The 22817-nt window shown below is 48.1% G+C and overlaps 2 protein-coding genes across 3 annotated transcripts in view; both read left to right on the top strand.

Moving 5' to 3' along the window:
- The window catches only part of POLR1B (RNA polymerase I subunit B), a 29097-nt gene extending 17253 nt beyond the window's left edge, over nt 1-11844 (top strand). Inside the window, exons 11-15 of one of the 2 annotated variants that reach the window (XM_006104786.3) lie at nt 1312-1482; nt 2523-2679; nt 8314-8510; nt 9214-9467; nt 10899-11844. In XM_006104786.3, the coding sequence (XP_006104848.1) occupies nt 1312-1482; nt 2523-2679; nt 8314-8510; nt 9214-9467; nt 10899-11781 (1662 nt within the window). In that variant the 3' untranslated portion in view covers nt 11782-11844. The remainder of the gene's footprint in view (nt 1-1311; nt 1483-2522; nt 2680-8313; nt 8511-9213; nt 9468-10898) is intronic. The other variant, XM_023745962.1, reaches the window with a different exon arrangement.
- A 4355-nt stretch (nt 11845-16199) lies between these two features.
- Nucleotides 16200-22311, top strand: CHCHD5 (coiled-coil-helix-coiled-coil-helix domain containing 5). Its single transcript, XM_006104785.3, has 4 exons — nt 16200-17657; nt 18328-18468; nt 18805-18970; nt 21141-22311. Coding segments are annotated over exons 1-4 (333 nt in total). The 5' UTR covers nt 16200-17655; the 3' UTR covers nt 21165-22311.
- The last annotated feature ends 506 nt before the right edge of the window (nt 22312-22817 follow it).

Genomic DNA, 22817 nt, shown 5'->3' with positions numbered 1-22817 from the left:
GAGAGATACATGGACTGGTTGCTTCCCACACATGCCCCAACTGGGGGCAGAGAGCAAAGCCACAACCCAGGTACATGCCTTTGATCTGGAATCGAACCCGGGACCCTTTGGTGCTCTGGCTAACACTCTAACCACTGGCCAGGGCTAGACACCTTTATTTCTTTATTTTTTCCTTTTTTTTTCTTCCCCTACCCCCCATAGACACCTTTATTTCTAATGTGGAAATCAGTCTTTAAGCTTTCTAACTCTGTTGAGGTTTCTTAACTTTTGATTTATGAATTTAATTCGTTTTTCATTCTTTCATTTTTTTATTGGTAATGTGTTTGTGAATCCCCACAAATTCTGAGATATAGGTCTTGTTATATGTTTTCAAATTTCCTGTAATTTTGGTTTGTATTTTTCCTTTCATCCAGGAGTTAATTAATAGAAGTTTGTTGTTGTTTTGCTTCTTAATTCCCAGGTAGAAGGGCCTTTTCATTAAATACATTTTAAAATAAAACCAGCCCTGGCTGGTTTGGTTCAGTGGTTGGGGCGTTGACCCACAGACCGAGGGGTCAGGGTTCAATTCTTGGTCAAAAGCTGGTGCCTCGGTTGCAGGTTTGGTCCCTGGCCCCAGTTGGGGTGCATGAAGGAAGCAACTGGTCGATGTTTCTCTCTCTCCCTTCTCCTCTCTCTAAAAATCAATGGAAAAAATATCCTTGGGTGAGGATGAAAACAAAACAAAACCAGTACTCTATAATTTAGACATCAGAAAACAGAATTTTGTTTAGTATGTCTACATGCACATTCTTTTTATTTATTTATTGTTTTTTTACAGAGAGGAAGGGAGAGGGATAGAGAGTTAGAAACATTGATGAGAGAGAAACATTGATCAGCTGCCTCCTGCACACCTCTTACTGGGGATGTGCCCGCAACCCAGGTACATGCCCTTGACCGGAATCGAACCTGGGACCTTTCAGTCTGCAGGCCGACGCTCTATCCACTGAGCCAAACCGATTAGGGCTACATGCACATTCTTGAGTTACCTTTCCCACAGTCTTAGTCTTAATTCATTACCAGTTTGCCTGATAGTGAGGCTGAGTCCCCAAGAAAGTAGAGCTTTTGCCAACTCTGGGTGTGGGGTGAATGGTATTCTCCGAGAAGATGAGACTGGCAGGGCACTATGTTTGTTACCTGCATAACGAACGTAAATTCTTAAGATCTACTTTTCATATTTGACCTCCTCCCCCATTCTGCCTGCTTCCGGGTGTCAGGGTAGATGTAAAACATATTAGTCATTCTGGTTTGAACTTTCTTTTTTGTTGAAAACAGGTGTTGAGAGAAAAAAGAATCCCTCCCTGGATGGAGGTGGCCCTTGTCCCCATGACAGGAAAACCAAGTCTGTACCCAGGACTGTACCTTTTCACCACTCCTTGTAGGCTGGTGCGGCCTGTGCGAAACTTGGAATTGGGCAAAGAAGAGCTGATTGGAACTATGGAGCAGGTATGTGGACTGTGTGTGGTGGGTATATGTGATTGTGTCATATACAACTTCCACAGACTTCAGCTGTTAATTATTATTATTATTTTTTTTGTTAATCCTCACCCAAGGATATTTTTTCCATTCGTTTTTAGAGAAAGTTGAAGGGAAGGGGAGAGACAGAGAGAGAAACATTGATGTGAGAGAGACACATCGATTGGTTGCCTCACACATGCGCCCTGACTGGGGCCAGGGATTGAACCTGCAACCCAGGTACATGCCCTTGACCAGAATCAAACCTGTGACCCTTCAGTCCACAGGCCTGTGCTCAACACTCTAACCACTGAGAAAAACTGGCTAGGGCAACTGTTGCTTTCTTTAAGTGTTACTGTTTAATAACAATTTGGCACTTGAAAGAAAGCCAGAACTACTTCTGCTTCCTCTGCCCAGCGGGAAGCAGTTTTCATGTGCCCCCTCACTCCGCCTACCATTGAGCCTGAGAAGGCTGGTGTCTCGTCACCTGCATCCCAAGCTCCTTCGGATGCTGAGGCTGGACCATTCCCTCATGCACAGTCTTTCCCTGCATCTTTGCAGTTGCAAAGCTCTGCACTTTGTACTACTTTAAAAATGTCTTTCTTTACTTCACTGGTTTGGCTCCGTGGATGGAGCACCAGCCCGTGGACTGAAAGGTCCCAGGTTTGATTCTGGTCAAGGGCACATAACTGGGTTGCAGGCTCAATCCCCAGTAGGGGGCGTGCAGGAGGCAGCACATGAGTGATTCTCGCTCATCATTGATGTTTCTCTCTCCCTTCCTCTCTGAAATCAAAAAAAGAATATATATTTTAAAAATAAAAATTAAAAAATGTCTTTCTTCAAATGCCTCTTCATAATTGGTCTAGGGTAGATTTATAATGAGGTATGAAAGGCAAGTGGTCGTTCTGACTGAGGCTTCCTGTGGGTCCCTTCAGTGTTCACTATACCAGGTGGGAAGGTTCCTTTCAAGTCTTTGAGTACTGAACTCAGAGAGAAAGAGTTAATGTGTTGGCATTCATCCTTCTGTCCAGCTCTTCATGAATATTGCCATCTTCGAGGATGAGGTTTTTGCTGGAGTGACCACCCACCAGGAACTCTTCCCTCACAGCCTGCTGAGTGTGATCGCCAACTTTATCCCTTTCTCCGATCACAACCAGAGTCCAAGGAACATGTACCAGTGCCAGATGGGTAAGTGGCATGGGGATGGTAGCAACCACACTTACAAAAGAGACATGTTTGTTACTTATTTTACTTTGAAATAATTTCAAATTCAGAAAAGTTGTGAGACTGGTACAGAGAACACCCATAAACCCTTTATCAACATTTTGTTAATATTTTGGTCTGTTTGTACTGTTTCCATTTGAAGGTAAGTTGCAGGCTTGATGCCCCTTTACCCCTAAATATTTCAGTGTCTATATCTAAATAAGGATGTTCACTTGTATAAACAAGGACAATTAAAATCAGGAAATTTAAAATTGGTATTATACTTTTTTAAAAATATATATTTTTATTGATTTCAGAGAGGAAGGGAGAGGTAGAAACATCAATGATAAGAGAGAATCATTGATTGTCTGCTTCCTGCACACCCTGGGGATCGAGTCTGCTACCTGGGTATGTGCCTTTGACTGGAATCGAACCCAGGATCCTTCAGTCTGCAGGCCAACACTCTATCCACTGAGCCAAACCAGCAAGGGCTTATCATACTACTTTATGGGTCTGATTCAGACTTTGACCAGTTGTACCAAAAATAGGGGGTTTTTGTTTGTTTTGTTTTTAATATATTTTTATAGATTTCAGAGAGGAAGGGAGAGGGACAGAGAGATAGAAATATCAATGATGAGAGCGTCATTTATCAGCTGTCTCCTGCACACCCCCTATTGGGGATCAAGCCTGCACCCTGGGCATGTGCCCTGACAGAATCAAACTGTGACCTCCTGGTTTATAGGGCAATGCTCAACCACTGAACCATACTGGTTGGCCATAAATAGGGTTTCTGGCAATTTTTTCTGTGTAGCACCTAGTCCAAAATCAAACATTGTATTCCGTTGTCTCTTTAATCTTCTTTAAGTTAGAACATAACTTTAGTCTTTCTTTGTCTTTCTTGTTATTGACACTTTTGAAGAAAGGTAATTTTGTAAATGTTCAATGACTTGGGTTGGTCTGAGATCTTGAGATTCCATTTTTGACAACTACAGGCCGTCCACGTCATTTTCTCTCCAGTGCTGTTCATTCCTGCCTGGTAGTACCACACTATTGCTAGTGCTTATTCAGATTTGACTAATTGTATCAAATACATGGTTTCATTTTCCTGGAGTGTAATTTCCCTTAGGCCTGAAAACTTTCTTTAGCATTTGTCACTGTTGCCAGTTGATGGCTAAAATTTTCTTAGTTTTTATTGCTTTGAAATATCTTTATTTCCTCTTCCCTTGAAGGAACTAGGTATACAATTCTGATTTGACAAGATTTTTTTCTGGCACATGAAATACTCTGAGCTGTGTACTCTTTTTTTAATCCTCACAGAAGGGTATTTTTATAGAGAGAGAAACATCGATAGGCAGTCTCCCATATTCACCCTGACCAGAGATCGAACTCGCAACCTAGGCATGTGCTCCAGCAGGAAATCAAACTTGCAACCTTTGGTGTATGGGACAACGCTCCAATCAACTGAGCTATCTGGCCAGGCTAGCTGTCTACTCTTGGTCTCTGATTTCTAATTAGAAGTCGTCAGTTTTAGGTTGTTTCCCTGTTTTTAAGTTTTATTTTTTTCTCTGTCCTTAAGATTTTCTCTTTATTTTTAGGTTTGTAACAGAATGGCTATGGTATGCCTACATATGATTTTCCTTCTTATATCTGTTTGTTTGTTTGTTTGTTTGTTTTAAATTTGTAAAGTTTTCTGCCATTGTTTCTAAAAAATTGCTGCTGTCCATTCTGTCTCCTGAGATTTCAGTTATGCAACATGTATGTGAATCATTGCTGTCCCATCAACCATTGGTTTCTTTTCTCTTTTTTTATCTTTTTATCTTCACATTGAATCATTTTTATTCATCTGTCATCATATTCAGACTTTTTATTCTATTTCAGAGTCCAGAGTGCAAACCATTACACCATAGAACCACCATATTATTTCAGATAGTTCATTTTCTAGCCTAAAATTTCCATTTGTTTCTTTTTTATAGTTTTAATTTTCTCTAGAATTTCATCTTCATTGTGAACATATTTTCTTTTATATCTTTGAGCAGTTATACAACCAGTGTTTTAAAATAATTGTCTATTAATTCCAATGTCTGGGTCATCTCAGGATGTCTCCATTCACTGCATTTTTTTCTTGAGTATGGGTATTGATTCTCTGTCTTTTATATCTAGTAATATTGGATCATATCATGGACATTGTGAACAAGTGATATGTTTTGAAGACCATGGATTCTGTTATGTTCCTTTGAAGAGGATTGGTTTTTAGATTTAACTGATAGATAACTTAGCTAAACAAAGCAGCTGAAGTCACTTTTGAGGGCTGCTTGGAAATGTTCCATGTATGTATAATTCAGGACTCCACCAAAGATCTGGGATTGGTTCATATGCAGAATTTAAGGCTTTCCCTGTGTGGTTCTCTCCTTTCTGAAATCCCTACCCTCCCTCCTGCCCCCCCCCCCCCTCAGTTTTTAGTTGCTGTAGTGCTGTGAACTCTTTTTTTTTTTTTTTAATATTTTATTGATTTTTTACAGAGGAAGGGAGAAGGATAGAGAGTTAGAAACATCAATGAGAGAGGAACATCGATCAGCTGCCTTCTGCACATGCCCCACTGGGGATGTGCCCGCAACCGAGGTACATGCCCTTGACCGGCATCAAACCTGGGACCCTTCAGTCCACAGGCCGATGCTCTATCCACTGAGCCAAACAGGTCAGGGCAGTGCTGTGAACTCTTATGTTTCTTGGTTCTTAAAGCCAGTCAGACTATGAGTTTCTGCCCAAGTTTTAGCCACTACACGGGGCCATTAGGCAAAAAAACAAACAAACCACAGAACAAAACCTGACCTGGAAATTCACCCATTGCAGTTTCTTTTGCCCAAATGTAAATTCCTCTCTAGTTTCTGACTGATTTTGGTTACTTTACAGTACTTTCAGGTGGTGTATATATTTGTTTGTAGTTACTTTTTTTTTTCCCTGGGTCTTATGTGCTGAGGGTGGTTGTGAAGAAGGAACCCTCTACAACTGGAAGCTGGAAGTCTCTGTTTCTATATTTTAAAGAATTCCACTAGGCATGTATATTTATTTTAGTTTTTAAAATCATTTTGGTCGAGCCTTGGCCAGTGTGGCTTAGTTGGTTGAGTGTCCTCTCATGAACCCAAAGATTGCCAGTTCAATTCCCAGTCAGGTTACATGTCCAGGTTTTGGGCTCAGTCTCCAGTAGGTGGTGTACAAGAGGCAGCCAATAGATGTTTTGCGCTCATGTCGATATTTCTCTCCCTCCCCGTGTCTTCCTCTCTCTCTAAATATCAATTTTATAATCTTTTTTTAAAAAATCATTTGTGTTGAATTGATTCTCTGTACTGAGAAGTGGAATAAAGAAGACTCTTACCTGCCCCCTGTATGCCAGTACCCAGAATTAACAAATAGTGATATTTTGTTTTGTGTGTAAGAAAGTAATTAGAGCTCTAACCAGTTTGGCTCAGTGTATAGAGCGTTGGCCTGTGCACTGAAGGGTCCCAGGTTGCATTCTGGTCAAGGGCACATGCCTGGGTTGCGGGCTCGATCCCCATTGTGGAGCGTGCAGGAGGCAGCCAATCAATGGTGTTTCTCTCATCATTGATGTTTCTATCTCTCTCCCTCTCCTTTCCTCTCAAATCAATAAAAAAATTTTTTTAAGTTATTAGATAATAGCTACTCTCCCCTTATACCCTTACTCTTCCCCAGTAACATCCTTCTTTTATTATATACTAGAGGCCCAGTGCACAAAAATTTGTGCACGAGGGGGAGGGGTCCCCCAGCCCAGCCTGTGCCCTCTCGCAGTCTGGGACCCCTCAGGAGATAACGACCTGCTGGCTTAGGCCCGCTCCCGGGTGGCAGAGGGCAGGCCCAATCCCTAGGTGCAGCCCCTGGTCAGGCTCAGAGCAGGGCCGATTGGGGAGCTGGGGCACCGTCCCCGGTCATGCACAGAGCAGGGCAGATCGGGAGGTTGCGATGCCACCCTCAGTCACGCTCAGGGTACAGCCGATTGGGGGGTTGGGGCACCGCCCCCTGTCACACTCAAGACAGGGTCAATGGGGAGGTTGCGGCACCACCCCCTGTCACGCACAGAGCAGGGCTGATCAGGGGGTTGGGGCGCTAACCCCCTGTCACTCACAGAGCAGGGCCGATAAGGGGGTTGAGGAGCTCCCCCCTGTCACAGAGTAGGGCCTATAGGGGTGTTGGGGCACCGCCCCCTGTCACACACAGAGCAGGGCGGATCAGGGGGTTGGGGCGCTGCACCCTGTCACACTCAGGGCAGGGCCAATGGGGAGGTTATTGCTCTACCCTGTCACACACACAGCAAGGCCCGTGGAGGGGGGTTGGGGCGCCACCCTCTATCACCCCACAGAGCAGCGCTGATCAGGGGGTTGGGGCGCCGCCACTGTCACACTCAGGGCAGGGCCGATGGAAGAGGTTATGGCTTCTACCCTGTCACACCACAAAACAGGGCCCGTGGGGGGGGGGGGGGGCGCCGCACCCTGTCACACACACAGCAGGGCCGATCAGGGGGTTGGGGCACCGCACCCTGTCAAACACAGAGCCGCAGGGCGATCAAGGGGTTGGGGAGCTCCCCCCTATCAGGCACAGAGCAGGGCTGATCAGGGGGTTGGGGCGCCTTCCCCTGTCACGAACAGAGCAGGGCGGATCAGGGGGTTGGGGCACCGCACCCTGTCACACACAGAGCCGCAGGGAGATCAGGGGGTTTGGGCGCTGCCCCTGTCACGCTGATCCCGGTGCCAGGAGCCTCGCTGTTCCGCTGATCCCGGTGCCGGGAGGCATATTACCCTTTTACTCTATAGAATAGTGGCCTGGTGCACGGGTGGGGGCCGGCTGGTTTGCCCTGAAGGGTGTCCTGGATCAGGGTGGGGGTCCCCACTGGGGTGCCTGGCCGGGCTGGCTGAGGGGCTGAGGGCCGTTTTCCGGCTGGCGGGTGACTGAAGCTCCCAACCACTCCTTTTTTTCTTTTTTATTCTGGGCCAGCTTTAGCTCTGAGGCCTCGCTGCCGAAAACATTAATACAATGTTGCAGTCCGGCTGGCTGAAGCCCGGCTGTCTGAAAACCGGTTTCTGGGGTTTTGTTTAGCTTCTATATTTGCAACATAGTTGCTTAGAGTTGCAGCTGAGAGGCCGGCAAGTTAGGCAGGGAACGTTGGAGTCCGCCATCACTGGAGCAAGCAAGCCTCCCTGTTCACTTCAGTGCATGGCTACCGGCCGCCATCTTGGCTGACAGTTAATTTGCATAAGGATATGCTGATTAGCCAATGGGAAGGGTAGCGGCTGTACACTAATTACCATGTTTCTCTTTTATTAGTGTAGATGTGTCCATAAACCAGGTATAGAATTGTTTGGGGTGTGTTATATAGATATACATAAATGGTATCATATTAAATGAGTTTCTGTCCTTTTTCCCTCTCAGCACTGTTTTCATGATCTGGTTGTGATACATGCAGGTTTGTTCATCTTCACACTATAAAGCATAACCACCATGACTGATCTGTTCATTCCTCTATGGTGAATATTTAGTTGCTCCCAATTTTAAATATCACCTTTATAATCAAGGGAAAAACAAAAGGCTAAGGTGTTTTTCCCTTTGTAGGTAAACAAACTATGGGCTTTCCACTTCTCACTTATCAAGACCGATCCGATAATAAGCTGTATCGTCTTCAGACCCCACAAAGCCCTTTGGTGAGGCCGTGCATGTATGATCACTATGACATGGACAACTATCCAATTGGGACCAATGCCATCGTTGCTGTTATTTCTTACACTGGCTATGATATGGAAGATGCCATGGTAAGTTTTACCAAGAGTAGTTCCATTCTTTTAATATTTAATTTTAAAAGTTAACTTTACTGTGTGGTCACTGTGTCCTCAAGTGCCTAGTATTTGTTGAGTGAGTGTCCTGTTAAATGGTCAGTCCCTACTCTGAATGAAAAGTGGTAGCCTTGAGGGTTATGAACTAAATATTCATATATGCATATTTCATGTATATCGCCTGTATAGTTGAATAAATGTCGAGTGAATATAAAGTAGTGTTGGATATTTTTACCTTTTGTGTTTGTTCACGATTGGGGTTTGGACTATTTAATTATAAATTAAGTGCTTGAGCCGAAACCGGTTTGGCTCAGTGGATGGAGTGTTGGCCTGTGGACTGAAGGGTCCCAGGTTCGATTCCGGTCAAGGGCATGTACCTGGGTTGCGGGCACATCCCCAGTGGGAGATGTGCAGGAGGCAGCTGATCGATGTTTCTCTCTCATCGATGTTTCTGGCTCTCTATCTCTCTCCCTTCCTCTCTGTAAAAAATCAATAAAATATATTTTAAAAAATAAATAAATAAATAAATTAAGTGCTTGGGTTTTAGTAGTGTAGGTGACTGAGAAAAGGTGGATAGATTTTAAATCGAATGCCAGGTAACCTAAACCAAGTATAATTATGACCAGTCTTATTTTGAAAAATCTTCATTTTTCTGCACTTCCTTGATTCTTTGACTTCATAGATTGTGAATAAGGCTTCTTGGGAACGAGGTTTTGCCCATGGAAGTGTCTACAAATCTGAGTTCATAGATCTCTCTGAAAAAATTAAACAAGGAGATGATAGTCTGGTGTTTGGAGTCAAACCTGGTGACCCTCGGACTGTGCAGAAGTTAGATGAGGATGGATTGCCATTTATTGGAGCACAGCTGCAGTATGGAGATCCCTATTACAGCTATGTAAACCTCAACACTGGCGAGAGCTCTGTGATGTTCTACAAGTAAGTTGCAGTGCCAGGTGCTCATTTTAAAGGCTATTCTTAGTGAATTGCTGGGGGCTGTTGAAAGTAATCTTTTAACAGGACATTTTTGGAGAAAAAAGAAGTGATAGTTGTTATTGACTCAATCGTAACTGAATTGGCATTTACAAAATGAAACAAAGTTTGCTGTCATACTCCCTTTGCTTTTCTACTTGTCAGTCTCTTATAATTGGTGAGAGTTCTCCCGGCTTATTTTTAAAAGTATATTATTGAGACTTGATCATCTCTCTCATGCATGTTAGGAATATTTCCCGGCTAAAATTTTATTATACCCCCTGTTAAAAATAAATTTTTAGCTTATTTTACATCTGTAAGAGTGGATTCAACAGTAGATCTTCATAATCTATAATAAAAGTGTAATATGCAAATCGACCGAATAGCCAAATAGTGGAACGACGGTCCGGACACCCTTCTGGACGAAGCCGGGGCTGCGAGGGCCTACTCTTGCATGAATTTTGTGCACCGGACCTCTAGTCTATAGTATATATAAAAGCCTAAGCAACAAACAACCAGTTGCTATGATGCGCACTGACTACCAGGGAGCAGACGTTCAATGCAGGAGCTGCCCCTTGGTGGTCAGTGCACTCCCACAACGAGAGCTCTGCTCAGCTGACCAACCCTTCCCAGCAGCCCACCAGCCCAGTAGCAGCCACTCGCTCCCTCAGTAGTCCTGCAGGTCCGATCTCCAGAGAATGGGCCAGGCACCAATGGATTGGCGCTGCTGGCACAATCTCGACAGTGCTGCAGGCCTCCTGGAAGTCAGCCTCAGGCACCGCGGCTGCTTCCCCTCCCTAGACATTCTGGAAGGAAGAAACGATATAAAAGTGGCCATTAGGTGACTCACAACAACTGGCATGAAAACTGGCGTGAACGTCAGTGGGACAGATCCAGATCCTGATCCTGGGCCGGCAAGGGCTTCCTACCACCCGCCCAGAGGGCCGATCGCATCTCGGCTCCCCGCCCACCCCCCTCGGGATGGGCGCCAGATGCAGGGCTCACAACTGGCAAGCACTGCTGCTGCAGTGTGAGCCTCTCCCGATTGGGACTGACTGGGCCCGAACCTGCGGCAGGGACAGTGGGGTCAGAATGAGTGGGAGCAGCAAGTAGCGTTGGACTGCTGGTTTGGGCCCGATCTCTGCAGGCCACCCTGAGAGACCCCACCTGTGCATGAATTCGTGTACCAGTCCTTTAGTACTTTCATAATAGTTGTTCAGAGGAACAGAGTTCTGTAGTTAACATAACCAGCAGCCCTATTCATAGATACTTCCAGGGAAAAGAAAGATGAGACTGTTTTTTGAATCCTTTATAAAGCACTAGTTATATATAAAACTTATATGCCTCTATAAGCTTAAAGAAATAGTTTGACCTTTTATATGGTTTAATTTTTCCTAGGAGTAAAGAAAATTGTATTGTGGACAACATCAAAGTGTGTAGTAATGACACTGGAAGTGGAAAATTTAAATGTGTTTGCATCACGATGAGAATCCCTCGGAACCCAACCATTGGAGACAAGTTTGCCAGCCGGCATGGGCAGAAGGGCATCCTGAGCAGACTGTGGCCAACCGAGGACATGCCCTTCACCGAAAGTGGGATGGTCCCAGACATTCTGTTCAACCCTCATGGGTTCCCATCCCGAATGACTATTGGTATGTTAATCGAGAGCATGGCGGGCAAGTCTGCAGCTCTGCATGGTCTCTGCCATGATGCCACACCCTTCACCTTTTCAGAGGAGAACTCGGCCTTGGAGTACTTTGGTGAGATGTTGAAGGCTGCTGGCTACAACTTCTATGGCACTGAGAGGCTGTACAGTGGCATCAGTGGGGTGGAACTGGAAGCAGATATTTTCATTGGCGTGGTTTATTACCAGCGGTTGCGCCACATGGTCTCAGACAAATTCCAGGTCAGAACCACCGGAGCCAGAGACAGAGTCACTAACCAGCCCATCGGGGGGAGAAACGTCCAGGGTGGGATCCGTTTTGGGGAAATGGAGAGGGATGCTCTGTTAGCTCATGGAACTTCTTTTCTCCTTCACGACCGCCTCTTTAACTGTTCTGACCGGTCGGTAGCCCATGTGTGTGTGAAGTGTGGCAGTCTGCTCTCTCCGCTGTTGGAGAAGCCACCCCCTTCATGGTCTGCCATGCGCAACAGAAAATACAACTGTACTGTGTGCAATCGTAGTGACACTATCGACACTGTCTCTGTGCCTTACGTTTTTCGGTATTTTGTAGCTGAACTGGCAGCTATGAACATCAAAGTAAAACTGGATGTCATTTAATTGATGTGGCCTTTTGGGTTAGGTGATCTGTCAGATTAAAACAAAATGTAACTTCAGTAAAGATGTTACCCTGAAATTTTTTTCAAGGTTGTGACAGCCCTCAACCAAGACCTGGCAAATAAGAATTCAAGGTTCTGAGTCTTTCTGGTATAATAGCCAGTGAAATTGATTTCCACTGTATTTGTTCGAGAAAACGTTACATTGAGGAATAAAATATATAGGGAAGTTCCCAACCCCAGGGTCTTAGTATGCTGCTCTCAGTAGATGGTGACTATCACTGATTGTCCCTCCAGAACAGGGGTGGGGAACCTTTTTTCTGCCAAGGGCCATTTGGATATTTATAACATCATTTGCAGGCCATAAAAAATTATCAACTTAAAAATTAGCCTGCTATATTTGGTCAAACAATTAACTCACCCCTAATGCCTTGGGAGGGCCAGACTAAATGATTTCGAGGACCTTATACAGCCTGAGGGCCCAATGTTCCCCACCCCTGCTCTAGGTCACCATCCGGTGGCCCGAGAGGTCTGAAAGGTTGGCAACTGCTGCTCTAGAGCATTGTCCATCTAGAGTCCCAACATGATGCAGGCCATGTGTGTGATTTTGTATTTTCTAATGTCCATGTTAAAGTGAAAAAAGGTGGAAATATTTTTTAACAATTTTATTGAAATATACTAAACCCAGCCCTAACTGGTTTGGCTCAGTGGATAGAGCGTCAGCCTGCGGACTCAAGAGTCCCAGGTTCGATTCCGGTCAAAGGCATGTACCTTGGTTGTGGGCACATCCCCAGTAGGGGGTATGCAGGAGGCAGCTGATCGATGTTTCTCTCTCATCGATGTTTCTAACTCTCTATCTCTCTCCCTTCCTCTCTGTAAAAAAATCAATAAAATATATTAAAAAAAAAAAAAAAGAAATATACTAAACCCAGATTGTAGGTTTTAACCTCAGTTGGGGTTTGTGCAGGAGGCAACTGATTGATGTTTTTCTCTCTCTCTCTCTTAAATCAAAAACATACTTAAAAAAACAAACACTGCACATCTTTATTGTATATAGTTCACCATCCGGGGTAATAAACATCACCTCTGAAAGCTTCCTGTGCCCCTTTGGGTTGTTTTGGTTTTTTATTTATTACTAGAGGCCCAGTGCACGACATTCGTGCATTCGTGGGGTCAGGAGAGGAGGCAATGGTCACCGGGGCAGGCGTCCTGCCACCTCGAGGTTCCCCGTCTCCACTCCTTCCCTTGCCACCGCACCACCACCACAGTGGGTGGGCAGGCAGCCCCTGGGGAAGGGAGAGTTTGGGAGTGAGATCCTCCTTCCCTCTCCGCTGCGCTGGCACTGTGGCAGGTGGGTGGGCGGCCCCCAAGGAAGGGAGAGGACAGGAGTGAGACAAACCCTTGTGTTGAGGGCTAGCCTTCAATAGATCAGAGCGAGGGAGCTGCTCTGCTAGTATGAAACCCCGACTCAGAAGCAGGTCATCTACAAATGGTTTAGCACCAGGGGTTGATTGGGGTTGGCCGCAGGGACCATGGCAGTTTGCTGGCCATAGGAGGTTGGCTGTGGGAGCACACTGACCACCAGGGGGCAACGCTTAACACAGAAGCTGCCCACAGGCCCCATGCCAGCCAAGGCAGGTGCCAGCAGGGTCCCATCGCCCCACTGGTCACCCTGCAGAGAGGGGGGCAACAGGTGGGGGCGGGGCCCGCAAACAGGTGGCACTAGGCCTGCCAAGGCAGGTGCCAGTGGGGGGCCCCAATAGCCCAGCCAGTCGCCCCACGGATCGGCCCTGATCGCCAGCCAGGCCTAGGGACCCTACCCATGCACTAATTTCGTGCATCATGCCTCTAGTAATTATACAAATAGAAGCATAGTTTGTGACCTTCTGAGATTGGCTTTTTCCACTCAATTGCTTGAGATGCATTGAAGCTGTTGGATATATCAGTTGTTCATTCCTTTTTGCTGCTGTATGGCTATGCCAGTGTGTTCAACCAGTTACCTGTAGGAGCACATTTTGGTTGTTGCCAGTTTTTGGTGTTTACAAATAAAGCTGCTCTGAAAACTCATGTACAGTTTTTGTGTGAACATACATTTATCTGGGACAAATGTCTAAGAATTAAATTGCCATGTGGTGGTGGTGTGTTGTCTTAGAAGAAACTGCCAAACTGTTTCAAAGTGGCTGGACCATTTTACATTCCCATCAGCAATGAATGAGATCGATCGTTTCTTCCACATCCTGACAGGCACTTGATAGTGCTCCTGTTTTATTTAGGCTGTTCTGACAGGTGTGTAAATGATGTCTCAGTGGGGTTTTAATTCGCATATCTCTAATGGTTGACAATGTTTAACATCATCTTTTCATGGGCTTTTCTGCATTTATATCTACTCAGTGAAATGTATCTTTTGCTCATTTTTTTAAAATATATTTTTGTAGATTTCAGATAGGAAGGGAGAGGGAGAGATAGACATCAATGATGAGAGAGAATCATTGATCAGCTGCCTCCTGGAGGCCCCCTACTGGGGATCGAGCCCACAACCTAGGCATGTGCCCTGACCTAGAATGAATTGTGACCTTCTGGCTCATAGGTTGACGCTCAACCACTGAGCCACACCTGCTGGGCATGTGCCATTTTTGTCACACATTTTATCTATACATATGTGATGAACCCCATAATACATTATTACCTTTGCTCTAAGCAATTATCTTTTCAAGAAATTTATAAACTAGAAGCCCAGTGCACAAAAATTTGTGCACTCGGGGGGAGGGGGTCTCTCAGCCCGGCCTGTGCCCTCTCACAATCTGGGACCCCTCGGGGGATGTCCACCTGCTGGCTTAGGCCCGCTCCTTGGGGGATTGGGCCTAAGCTGGCTGTCAGACATCCCTCTGGCAGCACGGGAGCCCTCGTGGAATGTCCACTTGCCAGCGGCGAGCAGGCCTAGCTGCAGTCGCACATCCTTAGTGCTGCTGAGGAGGCAGGAAGTGTGGCAGTCTGCTCTCAGTAGATGGTGACTATCACTGATTGTCCCACCACCACCACTGTACTGGCAGCTGTCAGCCTGGCTTGTGGCTGAGCAGAGCTCCCCCATGTGGGAGCGCACTGACCACCAGGAGGCAGCTCCTGCATTGAGCGTCTACCCCCTGGTGGTCAGTATGTGTCATAGTGACCAGTCATTCCCAGTCGTTCTGTTGTTAGGGTCAATTTGCATATTACCTTTTTATTATATAGAATTACTTAATAACATCACATTTACCATGTCTGACGACATTTATATACTGGACTTCTACCTCATGGCGTTTTTCTTCAACCTTCAGGGCTTATTTCAGTGTTTCTGTAGCATTCTTAAGCTTTCTTAGGTGGGATGGGGGCAGCCATCAGGCCTAATTGTCAGCTGTGCTTCTGACCAACTAGCTATAGATTGAATACCTCCTTGGGTTCAACTAATTTGCTAGAATGGCTCACAAGACTCAGAAACATTTTACACACTAGATCACCAGTTTACTATGTAAGAATATAACTTAGGGCCCTGCTGCGTAGCTCAGTTGGTTAGAGCATTGTCCCGATATGCCAAGGTTTCAGATTCTATCCCCAGTCAGGGCACATAAAAGAATCAACCAATGAATGTATAAACAAGTAGAACAACAAATTGATGTTTCTCTCTCCCCCTTTCTCTAAAATAAGTAATTTTTTTAAAAAGACTATTTAAAAAAAGAAGCAACCAATGAATGCATAAATAAGTAGAACGACAAGTTAATGTTTCTCTAGAATCAATTAAAAAACGTAAAAGGCCCTGAGCAGTGCACTCAGTGGTTTTACTGTCGGCCCAAGTACCAGCCGGGGTACATGTGAGAGGCAACCAGTAGATGTTCTCTCTGGCACCAACATCTCTGTCTTTCTACTTTCCCTCCTTCCACTCTGAAAAGCTATGGAAAAAAATATCCTCAGGAGAGGATTAACAACAAAAAACAAACAAAAAAATGTAAAAGTATATGACTTGGGAAGAAATAAAAAGGGCAAGGTCTGGGGACAGCTTGGAGCTGCCACGCTCTGAGTGTGCCACTCACCAACCCAGAAGCTCCACAAACGATTTGGGGTTTCTATGGCGGCTTCATTCCTTAGGTGGGGCTGATTACACCACTTCCAGCCCCTCTCCCCTCCGTGATGCCAGGGGGGTGAGACTGAAAGTTCCAACCTCTAGTCACAAGGCTGGTTCTGGAGACCAGCCCCCCTCCTCAGTGAGGTCCAAAAGTCACCTCAATAACAACAAAAGACCAACCTCTGTTGGTCTCATCGCATGTGAAATCCCAAGGGCTTTAGGAGACTTGTGCCAGGACCAGCAGATGAAGATCAAATATATATTTGTTAAATATATATTTGGTCACTCTCCCAACACTTCCCCTTCCCTTCCCAGAATGATCACTCTCCTGGTGAATGACCATCACTAGTGTGTTTTTCGTGTTTATTTTGGTAGTTGTCTGTCCCTCCGCTAGCATGCTCAGCTCCAGGGTGATATTTCTTTCTAGTGCCAAGACAGCAAATTCAGTCCACCACTCCTCTGCCCACCCAGACTGTGTGGGGACCCACCAGTGACGCGGAGACAATACAAGGCTCAGATCTGCTTCACCCCAAACCCCGGGACACCGACGTCTCCCTTACACTCGATCTCCAGGGAACCACAGCCCAAAGGCGTCCAGAAGTCTGGGGGCTCAAGGCAGCTCCCCTGCTGGGTCTTCAGGGAACCTCCTTACAAGCCCAGCCACATGCCTCCCGTGGGGCGCCCGTGAGCTGGGCTTCGGGATGATTCGGGGACAGGACGTGGGGCCGGCTGAGGACATCTGAGGTCACAGAGGAGAGTTCTATTCCTCCCTGTCCGCCCAGGAAAGGCCACCGGAAGGCTGTGCGGGAAAGAGAACGCAGGGGGCGAAAGGTTTTCCTTTGGCGCGCGTGGCTCCAGATCCGGGTCACGTGGCCGGCTCAGGTGTCAGCTCGGGAACGGCTCCTGCACTGGCGCAGACTAAGCCTGTGTGGGGGGGGGGGGGGTGTCACTGTTACACCCCAGTTCCAGAGCCGCGCACGTCGAGGCCCCGGCTGTCTGATTCACGGTCAGGGCAGTCGGTCTCTGAAACGCGTGTGCTCCTCTGGCCAGAGCCGGGGGCGTTCTGCGTGCTCCCGGGGGGACGGCGCCCCACTGGAACACAGGCCCGGCCGCCCGCCGCAGAGGCGCGGGTCCAGCCCCACCTCACTCCCCGGAAGCCTCGCCGCACCGGGAGGAATTGCAGAGGAGCCCGGTGGGAACTCACGCCCGCAGGTGGCGCAGACCCGGCCCGGCTCTGGGGCGCGCCCCTTCCCGCCGGCTCCCCGCAGGCGCCCGAGCCAGCGCTCCGAGAGGACCGACTGCGTAAGGCCAAGGCCGAGCCGCGAGCGGCCCGAGTTGAGGGTCGGCAGCAAAGGGCAGGCGCGGGCCACTAGTTTTCCAGTCGGGTCCGGCCCCACAGGGGTTCGCACTGCTGAGCGCCACTCTTTCCTTGGTGCGGAGGCACTGCGGTACTTTCCCATATTTACTTCCGGTGCAGTCTGGAAGTCGCCTGGGAAAGCCGGAAATAGGGTTGTGGCCACTGAGCGGGCCGGAGTCGGAAGTGGCTAGCAGGGCGCCGCCATGACAGGTCGGGGCGGAAGCCGGGGTAGGGCGCCGCCATGACAGGTCGGGGCGGAAGCAGAGGTAGGGCTCCACTCTGACGGACTGGCGCCAAAAGCAATAGGGCCGCTTGGCCGCTGTGTGAACGGAGTAAACAAGGCAGGGAGGGCGCCGCCAAGACAACCTGACACCGGAAAAGGCGGGACTCTCCTCCGGACTGTTTCTCCCGGCACCTGCCTCGACATGTGAGTAGCAGGAGCACCTTCCCTTTACCTTACGCGCACACCTTCTTGTATGTGACCCGGACCTAAGTCGGAATCCGGGAGGAGAGGTGGTCTCTGTTCCTTGAACCTCCGGACTCCGCGCCGTCACCCCTCCCAGCGCGTCCAAGCCCCGCCCCCCTCCTCCTGGGAAGAGAGGACTCTCACACCCAGGCAGCTTGCAGGACTCAAGGCCCGGCCTCAGAGCCCCACGTTCCGCCCCCGGGTCACCCCACCTTCTCTCTTGAGTCGAACCCGGGCCCAGCCCTACCTGGCGCTTCCAGATCGTGTCCTGAGGACCCTGACCCATGAGGGCCTCCAGTGGCCCTCTGGTGCCCTGTCCTCAGGTCTCCGCGCTAAGACTGGTTGCGAGACCCTTCCTTGGACCCAACCCCACACCCACCTGTGGCTCCCAGGCCCTCCCAGAGCCCTGGGTCCTACTTCTAAGGTCCCATGGGGGGCGGGAGGGGAGCTCCAGGACCCTCTGCCCTACCCTGACCGCGCATTAGAGTGACCAGATCTGATCAAGGACCCTCACCATCTATCCAGAAGCCCCTGGCCCGCTCCACAGCCCGCACCCCGTGGGCCCTGCCGTGGGACCGTGAGACTCAGGGACCCACCCCACACCCTCCACCCCTACCCGCGTGTCCCGCAGGCAGGCGGCGCTGGAGGTCACTGCCCGCCACTGCGGCCGGGAGCTGGACCAGTACGGCCAGTGTGTGGCCGCCAAACCCGAGTCCTGGCAGCGGGACTGTCACCACCTCAAAATGAGCATCGCTCGCTGCACCTCTAACCAGTGAGTGCGGGACAGTCCCGGACTGGGGCGGTTCGGAGGGGGCTGGGAGTGCTAGAGGGCAGTGCAGGGACTGGGAGTGCAGAAGGGCAGTGCAGGGGCTGGGAGTGCAGAAGGGCAGTGCAGGGGCTGGGAGTGCAGGAGGGCAGTGCAGGGGCAGGCAGCAGAGGGAACAGTGGGGGAGGTGGGGAACACGGGGGTGGGCAGTGGGGGGAGCCAGTGCCGGAGTGGGTAATTCGGGGGACCAGGCAGTATGACCAGGTGGGGCCATTAGGTGGGGGGTGGACAGTGGGGTGGGGTAGTGCCAGGAAAGTCGAGCTTGAGGTGCCCTCCCTGCAGCCCAATCATCCGTCAGATCCGCCAGGCCTGTGCAGAGCCCTTTGAGGCCTTTGAGGAGTGTCTTCGGCAGAATGAGGCAGCCACAGGCAACTGTGCGGAGCAGGTGCGCCGCTTCCTGCAGTGCGCTGAGCAGGTGCAGCCGGCGAGCCCACCTGCAAGTGTGCAGGTAAAGACCTGAGGTCACCCTCAGCCCCATCCTCCCAGCACCGACCTTCACATGCATCCAGAATTCACAACACTCACCTCTTGCCCCATCCATAGCCCCTGCTTTAGTCCAGCCACCTGCCCTCCAGGACACCTGTCCCATGTCCCCCTGGCCTCTGTAAACCCGTACAGTACCTGCCTCCGCACAGTGACCAGAGAGCACCTGAGAACTGAGAACTGGTCACATTACTTCTTTGATATTGTTCACACCGAGGAACAAAACGCCAGGTTTGGGCAGCCTCTGTCTTCCCCAGGCTAACTGTTCAATCTTCTTCACCCTCTCCTGCCCCTCAGCTGTCCTGGCAGGTGTGAGGTTCGGGTAAAGGTCTTACTCTTTTTTTTCTTTTTTTAAATATATTTTATTGATTTTTTACAGAGAGGAAGGGAGAGGGATAGAGATTAGAAACATCGATGAGAGAGAAACATCAATCAACTGCTTCCTGTACACTCCCCACGAGGGATGTGCCCGCAACCAAGGTACATGCCCTTGACCGGAATCGAACCCGGGACCCCTGAGTCCGCAGGCTGACGCTCTATCCACTGAGCCAAACCAACCGGTCAAGGCAAGGTCTTACTCTTTTTAATGTATATGGTACTTTAACAGATACAGTATTACTATGGTATTACAATTTCGTGGATGTGCCCAGCCAGTGGTAGCTCAGTGGTTGAGCATCAGCTCATGAACCAGGAGGTCAAGGTTCAATTCCAGGTTGCAGGCTCAATCCCCAGTAGGGGCTGTGCAGGAGGCAGCTGATCAATGATTCTCATCATTTATGTTTCTATCTCTCTTCCCTCTCCCTTCCTCTCTCTGAAATCAATACATATATATATGTATATATATATATATATGAATTTTTTTAAAAAAAATAAAAATTTCATGGATGGGCACAGTTTAAAATAAATGTCTATAAAGACTCCTTAGTGGGGCAATTTTGGGAAAAGATTGAGAAACCCGGTTTAGATGTTTATGGGACTGTGAGCCCCAAAGGTAAAGATCACCTCTTCACCAGCCCTTCTGGTACTCATCTGCCCCTCCCTGTCTGCGGCCCTGTCTTCCCTTCTTGCTCCCCGGGGAGAGGCTTTCTCTTGGCCTCCGTGCTCCTTTCAATCCTTCCAAATGATTCATTTTCTGCAGTGGTCCCCAAGTGTTGCGAGCGAGTCTGACTGGGTTCTGATTTACTTAAAACCCTTTCCAGAGACCAGGTCTCAACTTGGTGCTGCCTACAGGCCCTCCCCCTTCCTCCAGTCCTGTGTTCCAGCCCCAGGGAATGGAACTTACTCCACCTCATGTCTGTCCTGCTGGCAGGCTTTTATCTAGCTGTTTCCTTCCGCCTGGACTGCCACCTAGTCCTGCTCACCTCCCTCAGAAAACCTTGTGTGATGGGCCCTCCCTATGCCGGGCTCCCACAGTCCCTGACTCCCTAATTATGGCTTACACGCCACTGCTTTGTAACCACTACCCTCCCATCTCTTGTTTCAGAGAAGTTCTTGCTGAAACGGGGGCAGAAGCCCTGTCACCTGGACCTCAGTCTTGTGTTTTCATGAGGCAGGATAAGTGAAAGGTTCAGGCCCCAAGAACTCCCAGCAGAAAGGACTTTTAATTCTTCTCAGGAAATATTCTTAAGGAGCTCATGCTGTTCACGCTAGTTTCTTAGTCATATGTTGGTGATGTTTTTTCAAGATTTTGGGGCATCTGAATAGTAAAAACCCCACCTTTCCATCTTAGGATCAATTGCTCCTTTCCTCCTGAGATAAGCAACCAGCCTGTCCCCATCTCATAAAGTATGCTGTACGGTTTAAAGTGCCACCTACATCTCCCCACACACACCTCTCTCTACCCTGACCTCGTTTTCTTTGTAGATATTCAGTCAAAATATTTTTGTTCATTTGTTGTTGTCTATCCCTCCTGAGTCGGAGACTTGTGCCTGCCTGCGTCCAGTGCTGGGTCCCCAGTACCTGTAGCAGTGCCAGGCACACAGTAGGTGCTCAGTGCATACAAGCTGCCTTCCTTGCTCCCAGTGACAGTTTACTAGGTCCCCTGTTCATGGGCTCCACAGGCGGCCTCTGCTTTGTCTACACAATCTCCCCAGGGCGGGCACAGACGGTGGCAGATGATGATGTGTTTTCCACAGGCACAGCCACTTCCTGCCTCCTGAGGACTCTGGACTATGTGAAAGCTGGACAGGAGTGACTGGCCACTTACTGCCCCCAGCCCTGAAGAGTGAGTGACCAGATGCTATTCTCAGGGCCCTGGATATGGGCCCAGTCTCTGGACATCGGGACACTCAATAAATAAAGACTGTGTACACCAGGCTTTGATTCCTGCCTTCAGCACTGAGGGCCCTAGACTCCCTTCTGGGACTTCCAGAAGACTGCACGGGACATCCTTCACTCTCCAAGGGGCAACTTCCGTCTGTCACTGAGGGCTGTTTTTGTGGGCACTGACCACCTAGCACTTCTGCCTGCACTGTGAGCTTGAGCGGCTCCTGCCATTAGAAGAGCCCTGAGCAGCACTCAGCACACAGAAGGGGGTGCCATGTGGATCCAGGCAGTGGCTGCTGCAGCTTCTTCCTCTCTCTTAGGGTGTCAGATTCCATGGGCACAGCTGGTGATCACAGGCTCTAGAGGGCAGGTCTGCAGGAGAAGGACCCCAGAGTGCTGAACTCTGCATGCCTGGGGCTGCACCCAGATTTACTATTCAGACCTGTTGCTCCCCTGGAGGTGACTCCAAATCTCCAGAAATTGGAAGTGACTTGCCAATGCTGACTAGACTGGCCATTTGAAACCTGAGGCTGTGCCCTGGCTTTGAAAAAATGAGCTAGAGTCTGTCCTGGGGATATGATCTTTAAGACAAAGGCAGTTGGCCTGGGAGCTAAGGTGTAAGTCCAAGTGGTCAGGGTGGAGGGAGCAACGTGGTCCCTGAAGGGCTGTGGGGATCTGGTAGCTTTTGTTCCCAGCTCCAGTTTCCTTGGGTTGTAGACTGAGCCCTCCAATTTCTGGCCAACTTCACTTTGCCTGAGTGGGTTCAGTTCCATGTAACTGAAAAGTGTGATAACAGACAAGACAAGATCAAGACTACATTTCAGAATATGTTCCAGTAGGCTAGATCAACTCCCTACGTGGTGACCTCAGGGGTCCAGGGGAGCCAAATGGAAGCCTTAAACCTTTACCACACACCATTGGTCAAAGCAAGACCTGAGACAGGAGTGGCGGGGGTTGGAGGGGATAGCACCTCTCAATGGCATTTAGCTGCAAAGACTTTTTGCCCGTGTTTAAACTACCATAAAATCTTCATAGTTTCTATTCCTGGGTGTTGGTGAACTATTTTTATGAGTTTTTCACATGATATGAACTTTCAAATTGCTATAAGTTTGTTAAGAATATCATAATTCTTGTTTTAAGGTCTACAGAATCTAGTGGAAGCCCCTTTTCCTTTTTGGTGTTGGTTATTTGTACCTTTTTTTTTTCTTCATCGTGTTGACAGGACTTTCTCAATTTTATTAACTTTTTCACAGAATCTGGTTTTGGCTTTGTTGATGTCTCTATTTGTATATTAATTTTTAATTTTCTCCTCTTTATTTCCTTCTTTTTGGATTTAATGTTTGTTTTGTTTTGGGGGCATGGTTTTTTGTTGTTGTTTATTTGCCTTTTTGACATGATTGTTTAGCTCACTGATTTTCAATCTTTTTCTAATGCATGCACTTAAATTTCCCATACAGCATGACTTTCTACTTTGCTTTTTTTATTTATCTCAGATATAGAAATTTAAAATTGTGTTTCTTAATTTCTAAACAATTGGGAATTTTTCT

This window comes from Myotis lucifugus, unplaced genomic scaffold (genome assembly GCF_000147115.1).
Source record: "Myotis lucifugus unplaced genomic scaffold, Myoluc2.0 scaffold_607, whole genome shotgun sequence".
NCBI classification, from domain to species: Eukaryota; Metazoa; Chordata; class Mammalia; order Chiroptera; family Vespertilionidae; genus Myotis; species Myotis lucifugus.
The sequence above is the reverse complement of the archived record's forward strand: the minus strand, read 5'-3'. Positions and strand labels throughout refer to the sequence as shown.

Coding starts and splice junctions, on each gene's coding strand:
- CHCHD5 (XM_006104785.3), top strand. Junction 18,469..18,804: donor GCTCGCTGCACCTCTAACCA/GTGAGTGCGGGA, acceptor CCCTCCCTGCAG/CCCAATCATCCGTCAGATCC. Junction 18,971..21,140: donor GCCCACCTGCAAGTGTGCAG/GTAAAGACCTGA, acceptor TGTTTTCCACAG/GCACAGCCACTTCCTGCCTC.